The sequence below is a fragment of the Aedes aegypti genome, chromosome 1, assembly GCF_002204515.2.
Source record: "Aedes aegypti strain LVP_AGWG chromosome 1, AaegL5.0 Primary Assembly, whole genome shotgun sequence".
Taxonomy (NCBI): domain Eukaryota; kingdom Metazoa; phylum Arthropoda; class Insecta; order Diptera; family Culicidae; genus Aedes; species Aedes aegypti.
Window position 1 is genome coordinate 285,032,166 of NC_035107.1, and position 21,582 is coordinate 285,053,747.

At 38.6% G+C, this 21,582-nt stretch overlaps 1 protein-coding gene across 3 annotated transcripts in view; it reads right to left on the reverse strand.

Moving 5' to 3' along the window:
• LOC5575947 overlaps nt 1-21,582 on the reverse strand; it is a 547,305-nt gene that overhangs the window by 367,390 nt on the left and 158,333 nt on the right. For all 3 annotated transcript variants that reach the window (XM_021838036.1, XM_021838035.1, XM_021838034.1), the window contains exon 5: nt 861-1,013. In XM_021838036.1, coding sequence (XP_021693728.1) covers nt 861-1,013 — 153 coding nt within the window. The remainder of the gene's footprint in view (nt 1-860; nt 1,014-21,582) is intronic.

Below are 21,582 nucleotides of genomic sequence, written 5' to 3' on the forward strand. Positions count from 1 at the left end.
ATTGAAGATGATGAGGATTAAGGATTTAAGCAGAAATTTAAAAGCATTTGAGAGGTTTTCCAAAGGTAACCACAAGAATGATACTCACGTAAAACCAGTTCCTATCACTGAATGAAGACACATTCATCTCACATGTAGATGGCACTATATTAACCTATACTGTAGTACCATCTACATGAGAGTAAAACAATCGAAGTAAACCAAAATGAAACAAACTCTCTCCTCAAGTCGCATGATGTTTGACTAAACTAGATATTAAGGATTAACAAACTGAATTGCCATGTCATGTCTTCAAAATCTCTACAGATTTTTCTCAGTCCGTCCAATTTATGCCAAATCAGCGTCGCATAAGCAGCTCACCCTTTTGCTAACCATCCACGATTCAATGCGTCATCGTCGTCTGTCTGCAGAGCGCCACGGACCATTAACCCTCTAATGCAAAACTAAAGTCCCATCTTCGTCGCCATCACCGCCAAGCTGTCGTTCTGGTTGCGTTATGGGAGTTTGCATTTGGTCTGGAATTTCGTGGCACATAACCTCTCCTAGCAGCGGCGACTATGATCGAAAAATGAAATAAATTTTGGCCAAAACTAGTTTTATAGTACCAATCGAAAAAATATCTAATCTTACTATGCTATTTGGTATTTTAATTGTTTCAGAAGGAACTATTCACGTACTAATCAACGTTTTTAAACAAGACAATTATGTACAAGATCTGATTAGAGAAATTTCGTTTGTATTTAATCGAGTGCGTTTATTAGGGGATTTTTTTTAAACCAGTGCAAAACGACTAGACGAGAGTGCAACGCTCCAGAACATCAGACGCATGTAGGTTTAGTAGATTAAGTGTTGGTACTTACTTTTGCCGCACTTGTCGAGGTGGTTCGTTGCTGGTAAATCGGAAGTACACTGGCATGTGCGCGTGCCGGAATCGCAAACGGACCCGGCAAAGCCACAGTCAGTGGTGCTTTCGCATTTATCACCAAACATTAGCGTGCCCCGGCCGGCAGGATCTGGAAGGAAGAGAAGCGAAACAACAAGACGGATTGAGGTTAATTTGTTTTCTGGTATGTACTGTAGAGGAAGTTCAAGATGGCATTATGATTAACAACTGAACATTTGTGCTGTTTAGTAATGTTAATGAGTAGATTCTGAAACATTTTAAGCGCTTTTTCAGTTTCTTTACTGCAAAACAGTTAATATGTCACCAAAACTTCCAAAAATGTGTAACTCTTAATAGCATTAACAAATGATTGAGAGTGACGCTAACTCAAGAAAGAATACCGACAGCTAAACATTAAAATGAAACGCACAGCGAATTGTAATGAACTTTTCATTGTAGATTATACAAAACAATAAATTCTAAAGTAAAATAAGAATACATTACACACATAATGTACAAATCATCCGCGAAGCAACCAAACTGACTGGGTTTGTTGATAATCGATGAAAAGCTGTTGATCGGCAGACAACGAAGCCAGATTGATTCATACGAACTCGTTAACTTAAGGTAACAGACAACGCACTGACAACGAATCTGGTATTTTGATGCGTTTTTCGCATTCTTTATGTGCAGTAGAACACGGTTTAATAGTAGTTTACGAAAGAAGTTGCAGAATGATGATTTTTACAGCACGAGTCGTAAATTTATACTACGAGGCTTGCCGAGGCTTGTGTTCCGTTAAAATTTCGATATTGATGTTGCTAGTAAAAATAAATAATAAATTATATTACATCAACAATAGGAAATTATTAAAACAAAGATGGAGTATGATTCAAGGACTTCAATATGAAAAATAATAGCACTTTTGTATTTATAAAACATTTTATTCGAAACATTATCTTCCCGAGCACAAGAAAATTGCTGCAGAATACCAAACTAAGGTATTCCATACCAGATAATTTTCATTACTTACCTCCTGAATAAGGTATAAAAAGGTAAGGTAAGAGGTAAGAGTACCTGAATTACCATCTAATGCATATTCTACAAACACTGATAAGAGGACATCCATTATTTACGAAAAACATTTCTGAAAGTTTTTCAGAAACCCTCCCTCTATAGTAAGATTTTTTTATTATAATGAAAAAATAATTTATATGATGCTTAAGAAACACAAATCCCGCTTCCTCCACAACCCTCGTAATTAATAAAAGGCAATAGATAGCTCTTTTTCAGTAATAGTAAAAACGAAATCCTGAAGCACAGAAAGCATTACGAAAGATGTACAAAATCCAAAAAGTTATGTATTCACATTACGCTTGATTTCTATCACTACTTTTTTGATCCAGTTTCCTTATTGCAATAAATTTACGTTTTTCATTACTTTCCATACGTTTTGACAGCTCTCGACTACCAATCTTCCATGCGATTATGTTGGAAGTTTAAGAAATTTGAGAAACGAGCGTAGCGCGATCAGTAAATGGAATACAAACATCAGTGTCGCCGCTTGGCGGCCAGTGAGTGAAACTACATGTTCGAAAGGTTGTTGTCTATACTTGTTGCCGCTGGCGCCAATGTTAGCGTTTCAAAACGATGTAAACAGTCGTTACCCTATTGTAATTTGAACAATATTGGTTTAAACCATATTTTCAATACTTGGACTACTGGACAATACTGCATGATTAGGGTGCGCACATAAATAAAAATCACATAGGAAGAGAAACCACAAAGTTCGAGTCAAAAATATTAAGATTTGAAAGCAGCGCAAGCGACTTGAAGGTGAATTTTCAAGTTAAAGAATATGATCTCCAGTGAAGCGCTCATAGCTTTGTTGTGTTCTTACCAGTTTCGTAGCTTTGAGAATCATTCTCTTCGAAATTATTTTTTGAAAAGCATGTGGAACATCAAAAATGTCTTAAACCAAGTCTTAGTTGAAAGTAGTTTTCTCCTAATTTTCCTTCGTTTTACTAAAAAAAATCTTTTTTTGACCATTACTTCATGAATACTCAACTGATCCCAAATTTCCTAGCATGCTTATTTAGTTACTCAAGTAGTTTTTCAACTGTGCTAGAACGCATTTAATTATAAACATGCGTTGAATAAGTTATTTAATAAAAACTGCATAAAACATATTTTTTTTATAGAAAAGTACATAAATCTGAAACTGGTCTTTTTCGCCTCTAAAATTTGTATAAAGGTCTTAGTAGCAATTTTTACATGAATTTTGTAACAATTAAATTTTTGCGTTCACTAAAAAATATGTTTATTTTTCAACTCGTAGTTATAACAAGATTGTACGATTAGCGGACTGTAACGCAATGCCACGACGACGATTTCACGGGAATTTCGGAGGAATTCAGTCACATAATTGAAAATCACTTCCTTAAATTTGGTATTAATATATTGCACTTATTTCACATGGTTTTTAATGAACTAATATTATTAAAAGGAAAAAAGCAAATTTGTAACCGCTCGCGACGGACGCCGATAAACTTATGAAAAAGCTCTGCTGCGCGCATTGGGCGCGCTAACTCCTCTCGTCTAAAGCTCGTCTTTGAAGCGTTGCCAAATCAATCGCAGCAATCGGGTACACTGAAAATTTTCGAGCTGTCAGTATGCAGCGCGAACATCCTCCCCCCGGCAGTAACTCAATCAAGCAGAAGAATTATCCAGGATTGGAAGCGGGGCGAGCTTGTGTATTGGCCGCCTTTGTATCCCAGATCGAGTCCGAAGATCGACGACGCGGGTGAATCCATCTGCTCCGGGGAAAACCTTATCGACGACTCCAAACTTCCAAACTTGCGGTGGTAAGTTATCCTCCTTTATCATCACCACCATTCCAGGGTGTATGTTGGCAGTCTTCTTGGTCCACTTACTACGTACCTGAAGCTCCACCAGGTACTCTCGATACCAACGATTCCAAAAATTACCTCGAAGAAGCTGGACATATTGCCACCGGGACAACCTGTTGACTGGTATCTCCTCATACGTTGGTTCCGGTATGGCTGTCAACGGTCGATCCACCATAAAATGCCCTGGAGTTAGCGGTTCTGGATCCAACGCATCTTCCGAGTGAGCATAAAGCGGCCGCGAATTCAGGAGGGCCTCAATTTGACACAGAAGCGTCGAAAACTCCATCATTGTCAATGAAGCGGTATTGCAGGTTTTCTTCAGTACAGATTTTGTGCTCTTTACACCGGCCTCCCATAACCCACCCATGTGGGGGGAGCCTGGCGGAATCATTTTCCAACGAATCTCTCGTGGTTGGCAGAACTCAAAAATTTTTCTTTCAGTTGCTTGCTCCTTAAACAGGTTGAACAGCTCGTGCAACTCCTTTTTGGCGCCCACAAAATTGGTCCCGTTGTCAGAGAACAGCTCTTCCGGGACACCACGACGGGACACGAATCTTTGCAAGGCACCGATGAAAGCGTCCGACGTCAAATTTTCAACCGCCTCAAGGTGGATCCCCTTCGTCACCATGCAGATGAAAATACAAACGTATCCCTTCACCGGCGCTGCCTTCCTACCAGTTTGCTTGATAAGGAAAGGACCGGCGAAATCCAATCCTACCCTTTGGAATGCTGGAGCTCGATCACAGCGACTTGATGGAAGATCCCCCATGAACTGATCAGCTGTCCTGGGATTTACCTTGAAGCAGCGAACACAACTTCGTGTAATCTTGCGCACCGCTGAGTGACCGTGCAGGATCCAAAATTGTCTTCGCAAGGTGGCTAGCAATGCTGCTGGGCCGATGTGCAGATTTTCGCCGTGGACGCACCTGATAAGACTATCCACCACCACATTTCGGTTGGGGAGAATCCATGGATGTTTGCTCGTGTACGATAGATTTGAGTGGCGCAGGCGGCCACCCACACGCAGGACGTCGTCATCGAAATATGGATTCAAATTTTTAAGCTTCTTAGGGGACTCACCTGACTTCAACTTGAAGATTTCTTCAGCAAATTCGTGACGCTGCACGACACGTACTATTACCTTCAAAGCTGCTTGCATCTCGGGTATAGTAGGGAAAGTTGATACTTCACGATTCTCCTTCTTCTTCTTGCAGTTCCCGTAGAAGCGCAGCACATAGGCCACTACTCGCTGCAGCTTCCGAAAACTCTCGTACTTCTCGAAGACAGGCGGCATTTCAAGCTCCACCATCATGCTTGTGACGACGGTAGCCTTGAGCTCAGGAACTTCGTCATCCAGCAACGGTGCCGGATTGTCCATTTGGTAGTTTTCGGCTCGTAAAAACGTAGGACCGTTCCACCAAAGATCACTAACAGTCAATTCTTCAGCGGAACATCCGCGGGACACTATATCGGCCGGATTGTCTGCGGTGTTCACATATCGCCACTCAAAGTTTTTATCGTTAGAGGTAATCTCACACACTCTATTTCTTACAAAAACGTCCAACTGTTCCGGTTTCTTCTTTAGCCACGCAAGCACAATTTGGTTGTCTGACCATAGGACCACTTGCCGGAATGACATCTTTAATGTGGCTATCACTTTTATCACTAGTCGATGGAGCAGTAACGCTGCCAGAAGCTCCTTACGCGGAATTGTTAGCACTGATTTCGGCACTATCTTCGACTTTGCAGTCAAAATCTTTACCACTGGTAGGCTTCCCGGAACGATGGATCTAATATATACGCAGGCTCCATACGCTTCCAGAGAAGCATCTCCGAACCCATGTATTTCGAAAGCGGTAGCTCCAGGTGCCACCACTTGACGAGGAATCTTGATCTTCTTCACATCACTTAAGCACTTTAGGAAGTAGTTCCAACACTTTTTCAATTCTTCAGTTAATTGTTCATCCCAGTCAATTTTCTCACTCCATGTATTCTTCATCAGCATCTTCCCGACGACAATCACTGGCGCAGCCAATCCCAGCGGATCGAACATACTTGCCACCAACGACAGCACTTGACGCTTCGTCGGGTTATCGCCGACAGGAGACGGCTTCGCAACGAAGACTAATTCATCGGTAGACGGATTCCACAGAAGACCAAGGGTTTTGATCACGTCGTTCACTCCCATATCTGCTATGCTGACCAACTCCTCACGTTGTGCCTCCGGTATGGAAGCCATCAGCTCCGAACAGTTTGAGGCCCATTTGTGCAAATAGAATCCCCCTCCTTCCAAGAGTTGAATCAGTTGTGACTGGGCTTCAAGCGCTTTACCAATATCATCGAATCCAAAAAGTGCATTATCCACATAGAAGCAGGTTTTGACGATTTCTGCTGCCAGTGGAAACTTATGCCCATCTTCATTTGCCAACTGCAATAACGCCCTCGTTGCCAAGAAAGGCGCCGAAGCCGTACCGTATGTCACAGTCTTCAATTCTAATACTCTGAGTGGACTCGACGGATCCAACCGGAAGAATATTCTTTGCAGGCGGCGATGGTTCTTGTCAACTAGTACCTGACGGTACATTTTTTGCCACGTCCGTCGTCAGGACATAGCAAGGAATTCTGAAACGAAGGGCAATCTCGTCCAGAGCACACTGATTTAACGATCCGATCATCATCACATCATTTAATGATAGTCCCTTCACCTTCGCCGATGCATCAAATACCACTCGGCATTTTGTGGTAGTATTCGACGGACGCAAGACGGCGTGGTGTGGTAGGTACCACTTAACACCTTCAGGATCTTCACTTTCCTTAACTTCTTCGCAGTGCCCAAGACGCTCGTACTCAGTCAAAAACTCCGAATACTGTTGTTTCAAATCTGGATCTTGAGCGAACCTTCTTTCCAGTATATAGAACCGCTTGAGGGCCATCGTCCTGGAATCACTCAATTCGGAAACGTTCTCCTTCAAGGGTAACTGAACAACATATCGTCCCGTTACATCACGGCGATGGGTCGCTTGGAAATGCAGCTCGCATTCATCAGCCTCCGTGGGCACATTGACGCTTGAAACATCCTCAACTTCCCAAAACTTTTGTACGGTGCGATTCAACTCCTCCAGTGTGAGTGAATGCGAATGAACCACGGAACCATACATTGCGTCGCCGCAAACACCACCTACGACCCAGCCCAGTTGGGTCTCGCGCAGACACGGAAGGTTATCAGCTAATTGCACCTCTCCTGGCATCAGTAGCTTCAAGAATAACTGGTTGCCCAATAACAAATCCACTTTTCCAGATTGGTAGAACTTCGGGTCAGCAAGATGGACACCAGCTGGAATATCCCATTCCCGTACACTAACCGTTGAAGAAGGCAAATCCGATGTGACTTTATCAGCCACCAAGCACTTCACGTTGGCGCTGAATCCTGAATACCTTGACCGGATGTGAACCAAACTGCTGCTTGATGCGTGGCTCTTGGTGTCATTAACTCCAGCCACGACGACGTTAGACGGGCTCGTGTTCAATCCAAGGGACTCAACCATTTGCTTAGAGATAAGATTGACTTGCGAGGCACTGTCTAATAAAACTCGACAGGGGTGGGTTTTTTGGTTTTTGTCGATAATATCCACCACCGCTGTGAGCAGAAACACTTGGTGAGATGGCACCCTTTCATTGCAGCAGCTAGCGGATGTCGCTTCTTCTGTCGGAGTTGCTGGTGGTTCTTCATTCTTCGGCGATTGGAGGGCAGACGGCTTCGATTGCGGATCTTCAACGACACTTGGCTTCGGTTTTTCCTCTGCGTGCAGCAAACTATGGTGACGGCGCTTGCATCGGCCACAAGTCTTTTCAGACGGGCAACTGCTACCACGATGTCCGCGCTTTAAACAATTGAAGCACGCATTGCACTCCTTGACCTTGACCAATCGCTGCTGAACGGAAAGCGCCTTGAACTCAGGACACGCGAAGTTGAGGTGACCCTTTCCACAAAAATCACATTTTGGATCCGAAGCTGTCGTGACTGCTGCAAACGACTTCTGGCTAAACTTGGTGGCAGCAGCGGAAGGTTTTGCTTGACTTGATGCAGACTTCGTCCCAGGACCATCACACCTCTCCATAGTGAAGCACTCCTCCTTCAAGAACTCCAGCATTTCATTGTACGTGGGCAGCTCACCGTGCTTAACTGTATGTTCCCATCGTCGACGAACCTCCTTATCCAATGCCCCTGCCAGGACATGCACCAAAATCAGCTCCGAAACTCCTAGGAACTCCTGTTCCAAGAACTTCAAACTTTCGACGTGCTTCGAGCATTCATCCAACAAATTCCTCAACTCGTCGTAGGTTCCCTTGGACATCTTTTTGAGATGCAACAAACCATGGATGTGCTTATCGATGGAATGGCGTTTGTTCTCATACCTTTCCTCAAGAATTTCCCAAGCATGAATGTAGTTTCCCTCACTTATGGTCTTGGCATCGATTATACCAGATGCGCTCCCCGTTAAGGCTTTATCAAGATGGTATAGCTTTACAGCTGGGGGATCGGGAGTATTATCCACAAGGTCCTTGAACATTACATTACATGAACATTATCCAGCTTTCATAGCGGCCGTCAAAAGTGGGGATTGGGATCTTGAGAGGCTGATGAACAAGAATGGGGGCTTGAGCTTGGGTATTGGCAAAAGTAGCTCTTGACGTGGCAGGGTTCAATGAAACTTTAGCCAACTGCTCTTCGAGGTTGACGGATATTACATCCTGGAGATCATCAAACTGCACATAGTGCGAATCATGGTCCTCTCTGTTATCTTCAGGGACCAACGCGAGGATTCGCTCATGGACCTCGGTGTACTCCCTTTGCACTGCTTCCACTTTCTTAACATAGTGGCGAACCTGTGCCTCACTTAACTGGGGCGCTTCTTCTTCATCAGGGAATAAGTAATTGAATAGTCTTGTGAGCTTACCTTTTGCCAAACCACGACGGTGAACGAGAACGCTAAGCTGCTCTGCCTGCGCCATCGTTTCCTCCAAGTTGGTTTGCTTCTTATCCTTCTTCACGCTAGGAGTTTGCTGGTTAGCTGCTGTAGTTTGCAAAACTTTCTTCTTCGGCATGGCCAGAGAATCACCGGAACATTTCGAGCCTTATGCCCGAACCAAGCACGGAAAACAGCCAAGTCTATAATCACGGTGCTTGGGGCGGAAAGGTGTTCTCCTGGTCCAAATTCACTTCACAACCACTTCACTTTTTCGCTTTTCAAGATGGCGTCTTTTACGCTCATCCAACACTTGATTGCGGGGCCAAGATGGCGTCCTTTTTTCACTTTTTAGTTTTCGGTGGCCGATCACCAATTTTCGCATTCGGCCAGATCACATTTTCACATTCGGCCGGACCACATTTTTTCCACTTTATCGGCCGTTTGTATTCAGGGTTCAATTCTTCCGAAATTCCACTTCACTTAACATCCATCGAACATCCGGTTCGGTAGGACCATTTCATGTACGATTAGCGGACTGTAACGCAATGCCACGACGACGATTTCACGGGAATTTCGGAGGAATTCAGTCACATAATTGAAAATCACTTCCTTAAATTTGGTATTAATATATTGCACTTATTTCACATGGTTTTTAATGAACTAATATTATTAAAAGGAAAAAAGCAAATTTGTAACCGCTCGCGACGGACGCCGATAAACTTATGAAAAAGCTCTGCTGCGCGCATTGGGCGCGCTAACTCCTCTCGTCTAAAGCTCGTCTTTGAAGCGTTGCCAAATCAATCGCAGCAATCGGGTACACTGAAAATTTTCGAGCTGTCAGTATGCAGCGCGAACAAAGATTGTTAATAAACTTCAATGAAATAGTAGAAATGCAATTTCTGGTGAAAAAAGTTATAATATCCAGAGCTATTCGATTTTTTATTAGAAAATCGAGTATATGGATAGTTATTGTAGAATAATTGAGTAAATTTTGTTAATAAAATGTGTGCATTGTAAAAACAACTAAATTAGCTAAAAAGCATCTACAATTTTTTTTTATATCTTTATTAACGAGATTTTTAGCCCTGGGCTAGTTCATCTCGGGACCAACGGCTTTACTTCCCTTCCGAAAGAAGTCGTCACTAAAATTTTTAGTGACTATCTTGGGGATGGGATTCGATCCTCGGCGTAAGAGGCGTGTGTTCTAACCACTACACCAGGTCCGTCCCCTACAAAAAATTGGAAACGGTTTAGTATTTATGATTTTTTGATCGAACAAAAAAGATTTTTTAGTAAAAACAAGAAAATTTTTGAGAGAACTACTTTTAACTAAGAGTAGTATTAATTTAAGACAAATAAGATGTTCCACATGTTTTTTTCAATTTAATAATTTGATTTTGAAGAGGTAGATGCTAAAAGTTTCATAATTGGTTAGAAACTAACAAGGTTCTGAAGACTTCATTAAAGGTCTTATTTTATAACTTGAAAACTCATCTTCAAGCCGTTTTAGCCACCTCATTTTTTTAGGATTAAACTTTGAGGATTATCTTTTTACATGATTTGAATGAAGAAGAGCACACGATTTATGGGTTTTGAGAGCTTTTGAAAATTAGGCAGCTCCCTACTAATTAGGATATAATATCTAATGGTGTATGCATATATAGAGGTTGTTGGATTTTTTTAAATGTTTTCATTATTATTTTATTTTTCTAACGTAAAGTTTTAGCTATTTTCATATTTCATATGTAATATAGCAATATTATGATTAGATCCACAAATAAAAATTCTTTGTCGTCTTTTCCTTGAAACAAAAAATAAAATAAAAATGAGTCACATAGCCGTTACACTAACTACATTGAAAAGAAAAAATAAGAAATAAAATTTGAAACTGAGATTGAATAACATCTTATAGTGTAGTGTGCTATTCCTATACCTAAAAAACAATGCGCTCTCGGGCTAGGCATTGGATATATATAGAAAGCGTTGTGTTTGGATGGGCATCTAATTCTTCCGAAAGAGGTGCACTTCGCGAAAGAGGACCACGTGATTATTGAGCTGAAATCGAATTCAGGTTAACTTCTGCGTTCATGAGTCCTCTCATGGCGTAGTGGTTAACGCGCCCCAACTAGAGATCGGGGAGTCGTGAGTTCGATTCTCACTGAGAAGACGTGTAACTTTTTCGCAAATCTTCACATCAATTTGTCCATCTAATCCAATTGCAAATTATATGTAATGTTTAGCTTTTCGGTAGTTGTTAAACTTCCACTCGGCTGGTTGGCCGTAAACCACGATTCATAATTAAAACAAGTATCTTATGGCGTGTTGAATACCAAGGTTTAAAAGGTTTATTAAGGTATTATTTTTTTTCTAATGGAGATTGGCAAACCACATTTACGTATTTTTGCAGTAACATACACTCTTACTAGTAAATATATTAAGCAGAGTAAATTCATAAAGCACACGAAGCATAGTATGTGTAATATAAGCCTGTGAAAAATAATATAGGGTAACCGATATATTTAAGACCTCTATATATTTTGGACCTCCTGGACCATTTTCCAACAAATTTCTCCATTTAAATCAAAAGATGCATCAATCATTTGTTCATTTTTTTTCTTCATTTTGTATAAAATAATTTAATTAATCAAAAATTTCCAATTTTAGCGTTACGTAATAAATGACGGATTTCACGCCAACTCGACACGCGATTGGCAGCACCCCTTCAGAATTCAATGAAACTTTCTGGATGTTAAAAGTATGTGAAACTAAGATACTTTGCATATTTTCCTTTTTCAAAATCGATCTAGACTAACATTTGGAAAGGGTCAAAGTTTTTTTTTTACTTTTTTTATAAACCCGTATAACTTGAAAACGGTAAAACCTACAAAAAAGTGTTGTATGGGAGACTGTCGTGAAATTTCATGAAGTTTCAGAAAAAAATGATTAAAAACTTTAAAGTCGATTTAAAAAAAACGGCCATTTCAGATTTTAGGGGTCTATTTTATAAGTTGAGTCGATCAAAATGACTCGACTGGAGTCACTATCGATCGAAAAATTCGCTCGACTCAGCTCTGTCACTCGAGTTTTTCGACAGTTGTCACTCTATGTGACTGGATTACTATGGGAGTCGACGGGTGACATCTGAAATATGCATGCTTGCTTTGATCGACAATGACTTCAGACGAGTCACATGAATCTGCTCGATTTACAAAATAGGCCCCTTAATCATCCTTAAGCAAAAATTTTCGTAATTAAATTAACTAAAAGTCGTCCATACATTGAAAGTTGGGCATATTTTAGGGAAAAAAGTTTTTCTAACATCGAATTTTTTAAGTCCAAAATGAATTTTTTATTTTATTTTTATTTCGTTTCAAATAGTCTAGTATGATCATATTTTCAAGTGATAAATGAGTTTCAATCACAAAATAGATTATATTTGTTTTATTGGGAGTAGTTAAAAGAAATAAAACGGAATCATACATAGCTTTTTTTAATTTAATACAATTGATCCCGCATGAAACCGCTTTTGAGAAAATCAACTCTGTCTAACAATCCGATGGGATTTTTATGGTTGGAAAGATATCTCAATAATATTTCATTTCTTATTTGGTCAAAGCCAATCTTAACAGGTGTCTGGAAAGGGTCAATATTATGCTTATGAAAAAATAAGTCGTGTTTTGTTTGTATCATGCAGTATTATTTTTATTACTGCTATATATCCTAAAACGTAGTATCTGCACATGAATACTTACATTACTTTTGGGCTTTGCTGAATAAATTGAATATATTTGGTTCATCCTCTGAATTGGTATACCGTTTGGCTGCAATTTGTGCATCACTAATAGGCATCAAACAATGATATTTTTGGGTACCAGGGACAGTTTTAACCTTATCAAACAATTCCACCTATTCCTCTGACATTTTAACATATTGTTCATTAGATATATACAAGAAATTTCATTTGGTGATACATGTATCAGTTTGTTTGTTTCACTGCCCAGTCGAATAGTTCTCGCGGAGTTGCGATTGTGTTTCCATAGTCTTTTGCAAGACTTGCTCTTATTGCCATTCGCTTGAGAAAGCCACCAATAGCGTCACAGGGGCCTTTGCCTTGGGATGTGGCAAAAAAGTGCCACTTTGCTTCCAATCCAAGTATTTTCTTGAAATTACATAATGAGCTGCAGCTCTATCTGACATAAAAATAACTTTTGAGAAAATTATTTGTTGTTTAACAAAATTTATCAATTTTGAAATAAATGGCTGAACTGCTACTGTGTCATGAGTCAACACTTCTGATATTAAAATAAAACTAACGTTTTCCAATTTATTATCTTTTTTATGGTAAATCTCGAATGGGTGTATCGTTGCTTGGGAATTATTTCAGTGATATCCTTGAGCAGCGTTTTGTATGATAAAACTATAATTTTCAGAAAAGTCGATAATTACCAGTATTTCACCTTGTTTTAAGGAGTCTTTTTTGTTTCGTAGAAAAGAAGACTGTACTTTTCCAATAAAATCATGAGTTATGAGCTTATCAACTTTCTTCACGAAATACGTAACAGATTCTTCAACAGGCTTTATTACAGTTTCTAAGTTACAGCGATCGGTGGTGAGCTATTGCTGCCATTGATTGCCTTCATTTAAAAACAAAACATAATCACTGTATAATTCCGTTTTTAACTATTATCAATAAAATACAATCTATTTTCTGATTTAAACTCATTTATCACTTGGAAACACTTTCATATTTGACGGTTTAGAACAAAATCTTTGAACAAAAAAAAATCAGTTTAGGACTTGAAAAATTCGTTCTTAGAAAAGCTTTTTACCCTTATATGTGCCCAATTTGCAATGTATGGACGACATTTAGTAGACTGAATTGCGAAACTTTTTGCCTAAGAACGATCAAAATCTGAAATGGACGTTTTTTTAAATCGACTTAAATTTTGAATTATTTTTTTTTCAGTGCAGAAAAAATTTTTGTTTTTTAAACATTTTTTTCTAAAACTTCAGGAAATTTCACGACAGTCCCGCATACAACACTTTTTTGTAGCTCTTACCGTTTTCGAGCTATACGGGTTTATAAAAAAAGTAAAAAACAACTTTGACCCTTTCCAAATGTTAGTCTAGATCGATTTTGAAAAAACAAATTATGTTAAATATCTTAGTTTCAAATAGTCTTCACACCCAGAAAGTTTCATTGAATTCTGAAGGGGTGCTGCCAATCCCTTTGTCGAGTTGGCGTGAAATCCGTCAAATGAACGACGTTTTACTTATTCAGCAAAATATTTTTGCTTTGAATTTGTTGATTTTAAGAAAATATTTTGAATTTTATTATAGAAAAACGGTTTGATGGTTTCCTCTATTTAAGTAAAATTATAGCTTGAAATTGTTAAATACAATTTGGTAAATAAGATAACTATTTGTAAACATCGACGAAAAGTATCTTAAATTCAGTTTTGGATTCTCATTTTGACTTTGCCTGGTGTGAATGTGCAATAGGAACTGTATGTAATTGGTTTGTGTCAAGGCTAAATGTATACCATAAAAGACGTAGTGAATGCTATAATGGCTCCTGAATATATGTAATTCATTTACACCATCTTGACGAATCTAAAGCAACGCTAATATCGCCATTCGAAAGATTCGTTGGCGCGATACATGAGCCACTCCATGATTGATTGATTGGTCGAAAAGAAACTGATTTATCACGAGTTAGACAATGACAATTTGAGGTGACCAAATAGTTCTTTGACCAACAGTTTCATGTCTGGTTCTCAAATTTAAAATTCTCAATCCCAGAGACCGGGAAAAAAAATAAGGCATGGGTAATGTCTGTTACATTACCGCTGGGTTGACGTAGGACTACTGTGGACACAACTTCGATCAATTTTGGATCAAACTCTAATCGCACTGTTGGTAGCTTCTTGCAGATGATAGGACATTTGATGATAGGTGCTGTGATTGTGAGTATTCAATTAAGTTATGGTTTTAAAGAAGATCTGTCATTTTCTTCAGTCATCTTGTACAAATCTTGCGTTGGCGCACCGATTTCTGCAGGGCCAATTCTGGCAGCGCGTGTTAATTTAGAAATCTTGAGTGATTTCACAATCCGGTCGCTGGATTTGCAGCAGCTTGATAATCAAGAGCTCTGTGGCACAGGTAGCGAGGTGCTGAGCAGGTTCGGCGGAGCTCTTATCAGCTCGAAAGCGAAAATAAAATGAAACCAAATTCAATGAAGAAGGTATGCTTTATACCCTTAGAATGGCAGATGATGCTCCTCCTTTTCGTATTCTTCTCTTCCTGATCTGGGAAATAGGCTATATGAAATTGATGTCTTGACAAGGGATGAACAAGATGAGCATTTTGCTGTTATTGCATCCCGACGGCACTGCAGCAGTGTCGTCGGAAACATCCTCAAATTGCCGTATTGTCGATTATTCGTAATAAATCAGATATTGTATGATGCTACGAGATGAATTAAGAGATTATAGCTAGTATGTGGTAAACACTTTGGAAATATGACACAAATAACTCTTTAGTACACATTTGTTGACCCTGAAAAGGGCCGATTGAATTGTTGAATTCGAGTAACACGGACACATTTTGACGGCACATTTTGAGGTTGAAATCCTCCTCGCTTGATGGCGGCTTCTTCGGGGTCTTCTTCATCACGGCGGTCTTTGACACTTGGTAGGGGGGGGGGGGGTTGTTTTGCTTAGGAACTGCCTTTTTTTCTCCTCCTTCTTCTGGCGGCCACAACCATCTTATTCTCCTGTGCACTGCTTCCTCTTCTTTTTCTTGGCGGCGGCAGCGTTGATGGCTTTGGCTTTGGACGGCATCTTCTCTCGGTCGGTCGACGGTCAGTTTGATCTGAGCAAAGCAAGACAAATGGGGGATCCTTCACTATCGATGATCCAAGCGTAGAGTGAAAAGCAAATAACGTCTACTTCTCTAGGGCCCCTATTTTACAGATTTGCTTGAAATCAACGTTCTCTTTTAAGGCAAAAAAGTCAGAAATGAAAAAAAAAATTTCTGCTTTTAAAACAACAAATTGATGAAAATAAAAACACACAGCCTTTTCAATTGGCAAATAGAAGAGCTGTGTGTTTTTATTTTCTTCGATTTGTCTATTTAGAAAGAGAAAACTGCTTCTTCAGTTTTGTTTGTTGCACCATTTTTAAAGTTATAAGAGTTTAAAATATTTCATGCCAACGTAACGCTCTTGGTTTTGAAATTCCAATTTCACTTCTGATAGAAAATTATTATTTTAGTATCAAACTGAGCGGCATAATCAAATATCAAGTTGTGTCCATAGTAGTTCTACGTCAACCCCGCGGTAATGTAACAGACATTACTTACCCCATTTTTTCTATGGATTCACTAATCAATGATCACGAGATAATTTAAAACATTTTCAAGCTCATCATACCGCCTCATATGATCCGATTGTATGTTAAAAAACTACAAGCAGATCATCTTAACATCTGATGCTTTATCTTTGAAATATGACTTATTTTCATTTTCTTTAAACTGAATATATTAAGTTTCAGTACTTCAAAATCAATTTAAAATATTTTTCCATGTGTTGCCAAAATCGGGAAGAAAATGTTGACAAAGTCGATTGTTGCTAAAATCAGGGGTAGACAAAAACGGGAGTTGCCAAAATTGGGAAGGCACTGTATAACATTTTTTATTATATTTAAAAATGTTGCCAAAATCGGGGAGTGACAAAAATGGAGCATGCCAAAAACGGAATCCCACTGTACCATAATTAATTTATAACATTTATGGTGGTAAGCACCATCGAAGTTAATACGCGATCGGCGTATTAACTTCGATGGAGCTTACCACCATTAATCAAACATAAAGGAAAAAAAATACGAAATAATAATTTTTCACGTCGTGTGCTGAAATTTATAATTCATGAAGAATTTTTCACGCCTAGGATTTTTTTAATGGTCTTTCTGGTGAATGGTCCATTCTGGCTAGCGACGTTCTGGTAAGTATCATACAACTATAATGTTTTTTTTACAGAAGTTATACCCTTTCCGGAAATTATTATAGTCGTCGAAATACTTCATTTGAAATTAAGCGAAAACAAACACCGACCTCGGCAGCGGAATGTGGCATAATTTTACCAGTGCGCTGTGTACAATCATCTGCACCATCTGCCACGATAAATTAAAAAAGTTGGCAATTGAGTGATTCCGTCAGCAAAACGTTTGCTGACGCGAAATGAAGTAAAACTTTGCCAAATCAAATGGAAACATTTGTTGCGCGCCCTCCGACTTCGACTGATGTCTGTTGGCACACGTTCGTTTCCTAATTATAAATTTATGAAACTCGACAAACTGCACTTTTCAGCGGCGGCCAAACAACAGAATGGCTGCTGCGGCCCTAATGGCAAATCGATTCGGGAATGACTGACTTTTCTGTCGAGGGAGCGGCGAGATATTTGCAGTGCAAATCAGTTTCCAAATTGATTGGGGTTTGATGATGGGACTTTGGCGAAAAGGAACCGGTTCCCAATTAAAACGAGTGCAGATCGATATGATGACAGATTGAAACAAACGAACTTACCGATCGTTCGGGACGTTTGACGGGTTTTGCTTTTTTGAAAACTAATTTTGGCTAGTGTACTTCTTGAACATGATGCTTTTAGTCATAGGCTTGGTACCGTCAAACGGGGTATCTTGCAACAGGGGTGAAACTTGCAACACTTCGACATGTAACCGAATAGTCGTTTTGTTCAGCATTGAGTTAAATTGTTATGATTTATTCCGCCATTTATTGACCTTAGGTATACAACAGAAGGTTTTGACAAGGGTTTGGGTATCGTTTATTTTTTGGTGAGTTTGCTGGAGGTGAAAATCATATTAAAATTTGGATTGTATAAAACAAATGTTGAAAAACGTTCTTCGTACCACACAAACGGTAGAAATATGTCATTCGAGGCATTTGCTATCAGTTACAGTACTTAGTAGTGTACAAATTGACAACATAAAAGTTTTGATATTTTTTTGCTTAAACACTATAAAAATTCAAAAACGTTTTTGACTACCCTTGTGGGGTAACTTGCAACAGCAATTTCGATCTCAATTGTTTGATATTTCCTGCCGTTTGTCATCGAAAACACATGAAAAAGCAAAATAGAACATATATTTGTACAGTAACATTGAAATGTTTGTACCTCAATCAATTTAATACACTTTTTGTATTAATTTTTGGACAATTTGAATAAATCGTATTATTATTAGATTTAGTCTTATTTTCTTCATGAAAATGAAGAATAATTTAGAAAATCTGCATAAAAATTAACTTACAGATCAGTCATTGGGAACTCTCTGCATGAAATGTGATGGAAGTTATGCCAAAACCCAACAGGGACTATTTTAAAACATACATATCAATATGTTATACGTCGCTTTGATTTAAATATGTCTAAAAAATTATGTATGTGAAGTAAAACCTAAAACACCATTGTATTTGTAGAAAAGTTGCATTAAAACGTTTTGATGGCTTTCCAATAACTGTCAAGACTTATGATATGCTAGAATTTTCCAGTGTGGACACCCTATGCAATGCCAACGAAGTTTTCAATCAAATTGGTTCAATACTCATAATTCAATCAATAATATTTAGTTTTCTAAGAGAAAACTAGCCTGTTTCTGATAATTGTCATGCTTTTACTGTAGAAAATTATTGAATGACCATAATAACACGATAAAGGATACATTTTTAATAGTGTACTTTAGGTAGCACTGTGTGTTGCATGTTACCCCACATCAGGGGTAGCATAAAAAATGCATATTTTTCGTATCTCCTGATTCCAGAAAACTAAATACTGATAAAATTAATACCGCGTGGTATTCTTTACGTAGCGATTAGGGTACCAGATGGTTTTTGTCTCATCTGAATTCTCAATTTTTTCATCCATATTGCTTTGAAGTTGAAAATTGTTGCAAGTTACCCCGCAGATCTCTTGGTCCCTGTATGCTCATACAATGTTCATGAAGTCGAAAACACTGCTAAAATAGAATGAAGGAAAGCTCAGTATCCGGGGGCAAATGAATCACTGGGATGAATTTTATCAAGTCGTTACTAAACAGCATTTCATTCCAAGGATGCTTAATGTTCCGTTGGCATCACAGACATTTTATGTTTTCTAGTTTATTGATGTCTAATAATGATTTTGAACCATTTCATCTTTATTAAGGTCAGTTTTGCATAGTTGTTGAAGTTGTGAGCAATATTGTTGGAAATGTCGATATTTAACAATCCGCTGGTGCAAGATTTATGCTCTTGGATATTCGAGGTTTGACTTCGTTGTATCTTCACATTTTAAGCTATTTTAAACCATCAAATCCATTTCAAGCCCTTTTAAGCTTTTTTTAAAGTCATTTTCAGCCGTTTTAGGCCGTTTTAAGCCGTTTGAAGCCGATTTAAGCTGTTTTAAGGTGAAGGTAAATAGAAGCCAAACCTCAAATTTTCAAGATCTGGAGAACCAAACATCCGTTTAAGCTGAAAACTTAATCGATTGGTCACTAGCTTGTGGTGACCAATCCATTAAATTTTCCGCTCAAATGGGTGTTCGGTTCTCCAGATTTGTGCTCTTGAAAATTTAAGGTTAGGCTTCGATGCATCTTCACCTTAAGCCGTTTATGTCGTTTCAGACCGTTTTGAACTGTTAAAAGCCGTTTTGAGCCGATTTAAACCGTTTTAAGCTGTTTGAAGTTGTTTTAAGTCATTTTCAGCCGTTTTAAATCGTTTTAGGCCGCTTTACGCCGTTTAGAGCCGTTTTAGGCCGATTAGAGCCGTTTTAGGCCGTTTTAAGCCGTTTTAAGTCGTTTTGAGCCGTTTAAAGCCGTTTATGTAGTTTTAAAGCCGTTTTTAGCCGTTTTAAGTTGTTTAGAGCCATTTTAAGTCGTTTTAAGTCGTTTAGAGCCATCTTAAGTCGTTTTAGGCCGTTTTAAGTCGTTTTGTGCCATTTTAAGCCGTTTTGAGCCATTTTAGGCCGTTTTAGGCCGTTTTAAGCCGATTTAGGCCGTTTTGAGCCGTTTTAGGCCGTTTTAGGCCGTTTTAGGCCGTTTTAAGCCGTTTTAGGCCGTTTTGAGCCGTTTTGAGCCGTTTTAAGCCGTTTTTAGCCGTTTTAAGCTGTTTTAAGTCATTTTCAGCCGTTTTAAGTCGTTTATAGTCGTTTTAGGCCGTTTTAAAGCCGTTTAAATACGTTTTAAGCCGTTTTAAGTCGTTTTAAGCCGTTTAAAGCCGTTAATGTCGTTTTAAAGCCGTTTTTAGCCGTTTTAAGTTGTTTAGATCCATATTAAGTCGTTTTAGGCCGTTTTAAGCCGTTTTGAGCCGTTTTAAGTCGTTTTAGGCCGTTTTAAGCCGTTTAAAGCCGTTTAAATACGTTTTAGGCCGTTTCAAGCGGTATTAAGCCGTTTTGAGTCGTTTCGAGCCGTTTTAAGTCGTTTTAAGCCGTTTTTAGCCGTTGAAAGCTGTTTTAAGTCATTTTCAGCCATTTCAGTCGTTTATAGTAGTTTTAGGCCGTAAAAGCTGTTTAAGGCCATTATAGGCCGTTTTAGGGCGTTTAATGCTGTTCTAAATCATTTTCATCCGTTTTGAGCCATTTTAGGCCGTTTTAAGTCGTTTCAAGCCGTTTTGAGCCGTATTAAGCCGTTTTAACCCTCTAATGCCCAAATTTTTGTTTTCGATCTAAATATTATTTTTCGTTATCTAAAATCATTCTAAACACGGTTTGGGCAATGATTTATTTTTCTTCGCAAATTTATGAATTTTGGTTTTTGATTTTTATTATTTTTATTTTTTAACATCCCTTTCCTTTGCATTTTTTTCTTGAAGCCTCTTCTGGTTACTGATTTTTGACAATAATAAAAATTTGAGTTTTTACTACACTTTTGAAAATATGAATTTTTTAATTTTTTTCTGGAAGATTTTTTATTTTCCGTGTAATTAACGGAAAAATAGATTTGAAATCATTTCAATACAATCAGGCTCTTCTTCTGTGATAGGTTGATCGTAGAAAAATATAAAAGGTACGATTTTTTATAATACACGTTAAATGAATCCCAGGCATTTGTAGGTTATATAAGAATACTATTTTTCAAACAATTTTCAATAATACAAAAAAGTTTCAAAAATCATAAAAAACTTTTCTTATATGCGTGTTATGAGTCAAGGTTTAAGCCAAATATAAAATCATTTTCATTCCCGAGCTACGAAAAAATACACAAAATCCCAAAGTGTACCCCGTCTAAAGGCGGGGTTGGGTATTAGAAGGTTAAGTCGTTTCAGTCCGTTTAGAGCCGTTTTAAGCTGTTTTAAGCCGGTTTAAGTCGGTTTAAGCCGTTTAAAGCTAGTTCGTTTATGTCGTTTCAAGCCGGTTTAGATCTTTTTGAGCCGTTTTAAGTCGTTTTAGGCCGTTTTGAGCCGTTAAAAACCGTTTATGTCGTTTTGAAGCCGTTTTAAGCCGTTTTAAGTTGTTTAGAGCCATTTTAAGTCGTATTAGGCCGTTTTAAACCGTTTTGAGCCATTTTAGGCCGTTTAAAGCCGTTTTAGGTCATTTTAGGCCGTTTTGAGCCGTTTTAAGTCGTTTTAAGTCGTTCTAAGCCGTTTTAAGTCGTTTATTTCGTTTTAATGCCGTTTTGAGCCGTTCAAAGCCGTTTTAAGTCGTTCTAAGCCGTTTTAGGTCGTTTATGTCGTTTTAATGCCGTTTTGAGCCGTTAAAAGCCGTTTTAAGTCGTTTTAAGCCGTTTTAAGTCGTTTAGAGCGATTTTAAGCCGATTTAGGCTGTTTTGAG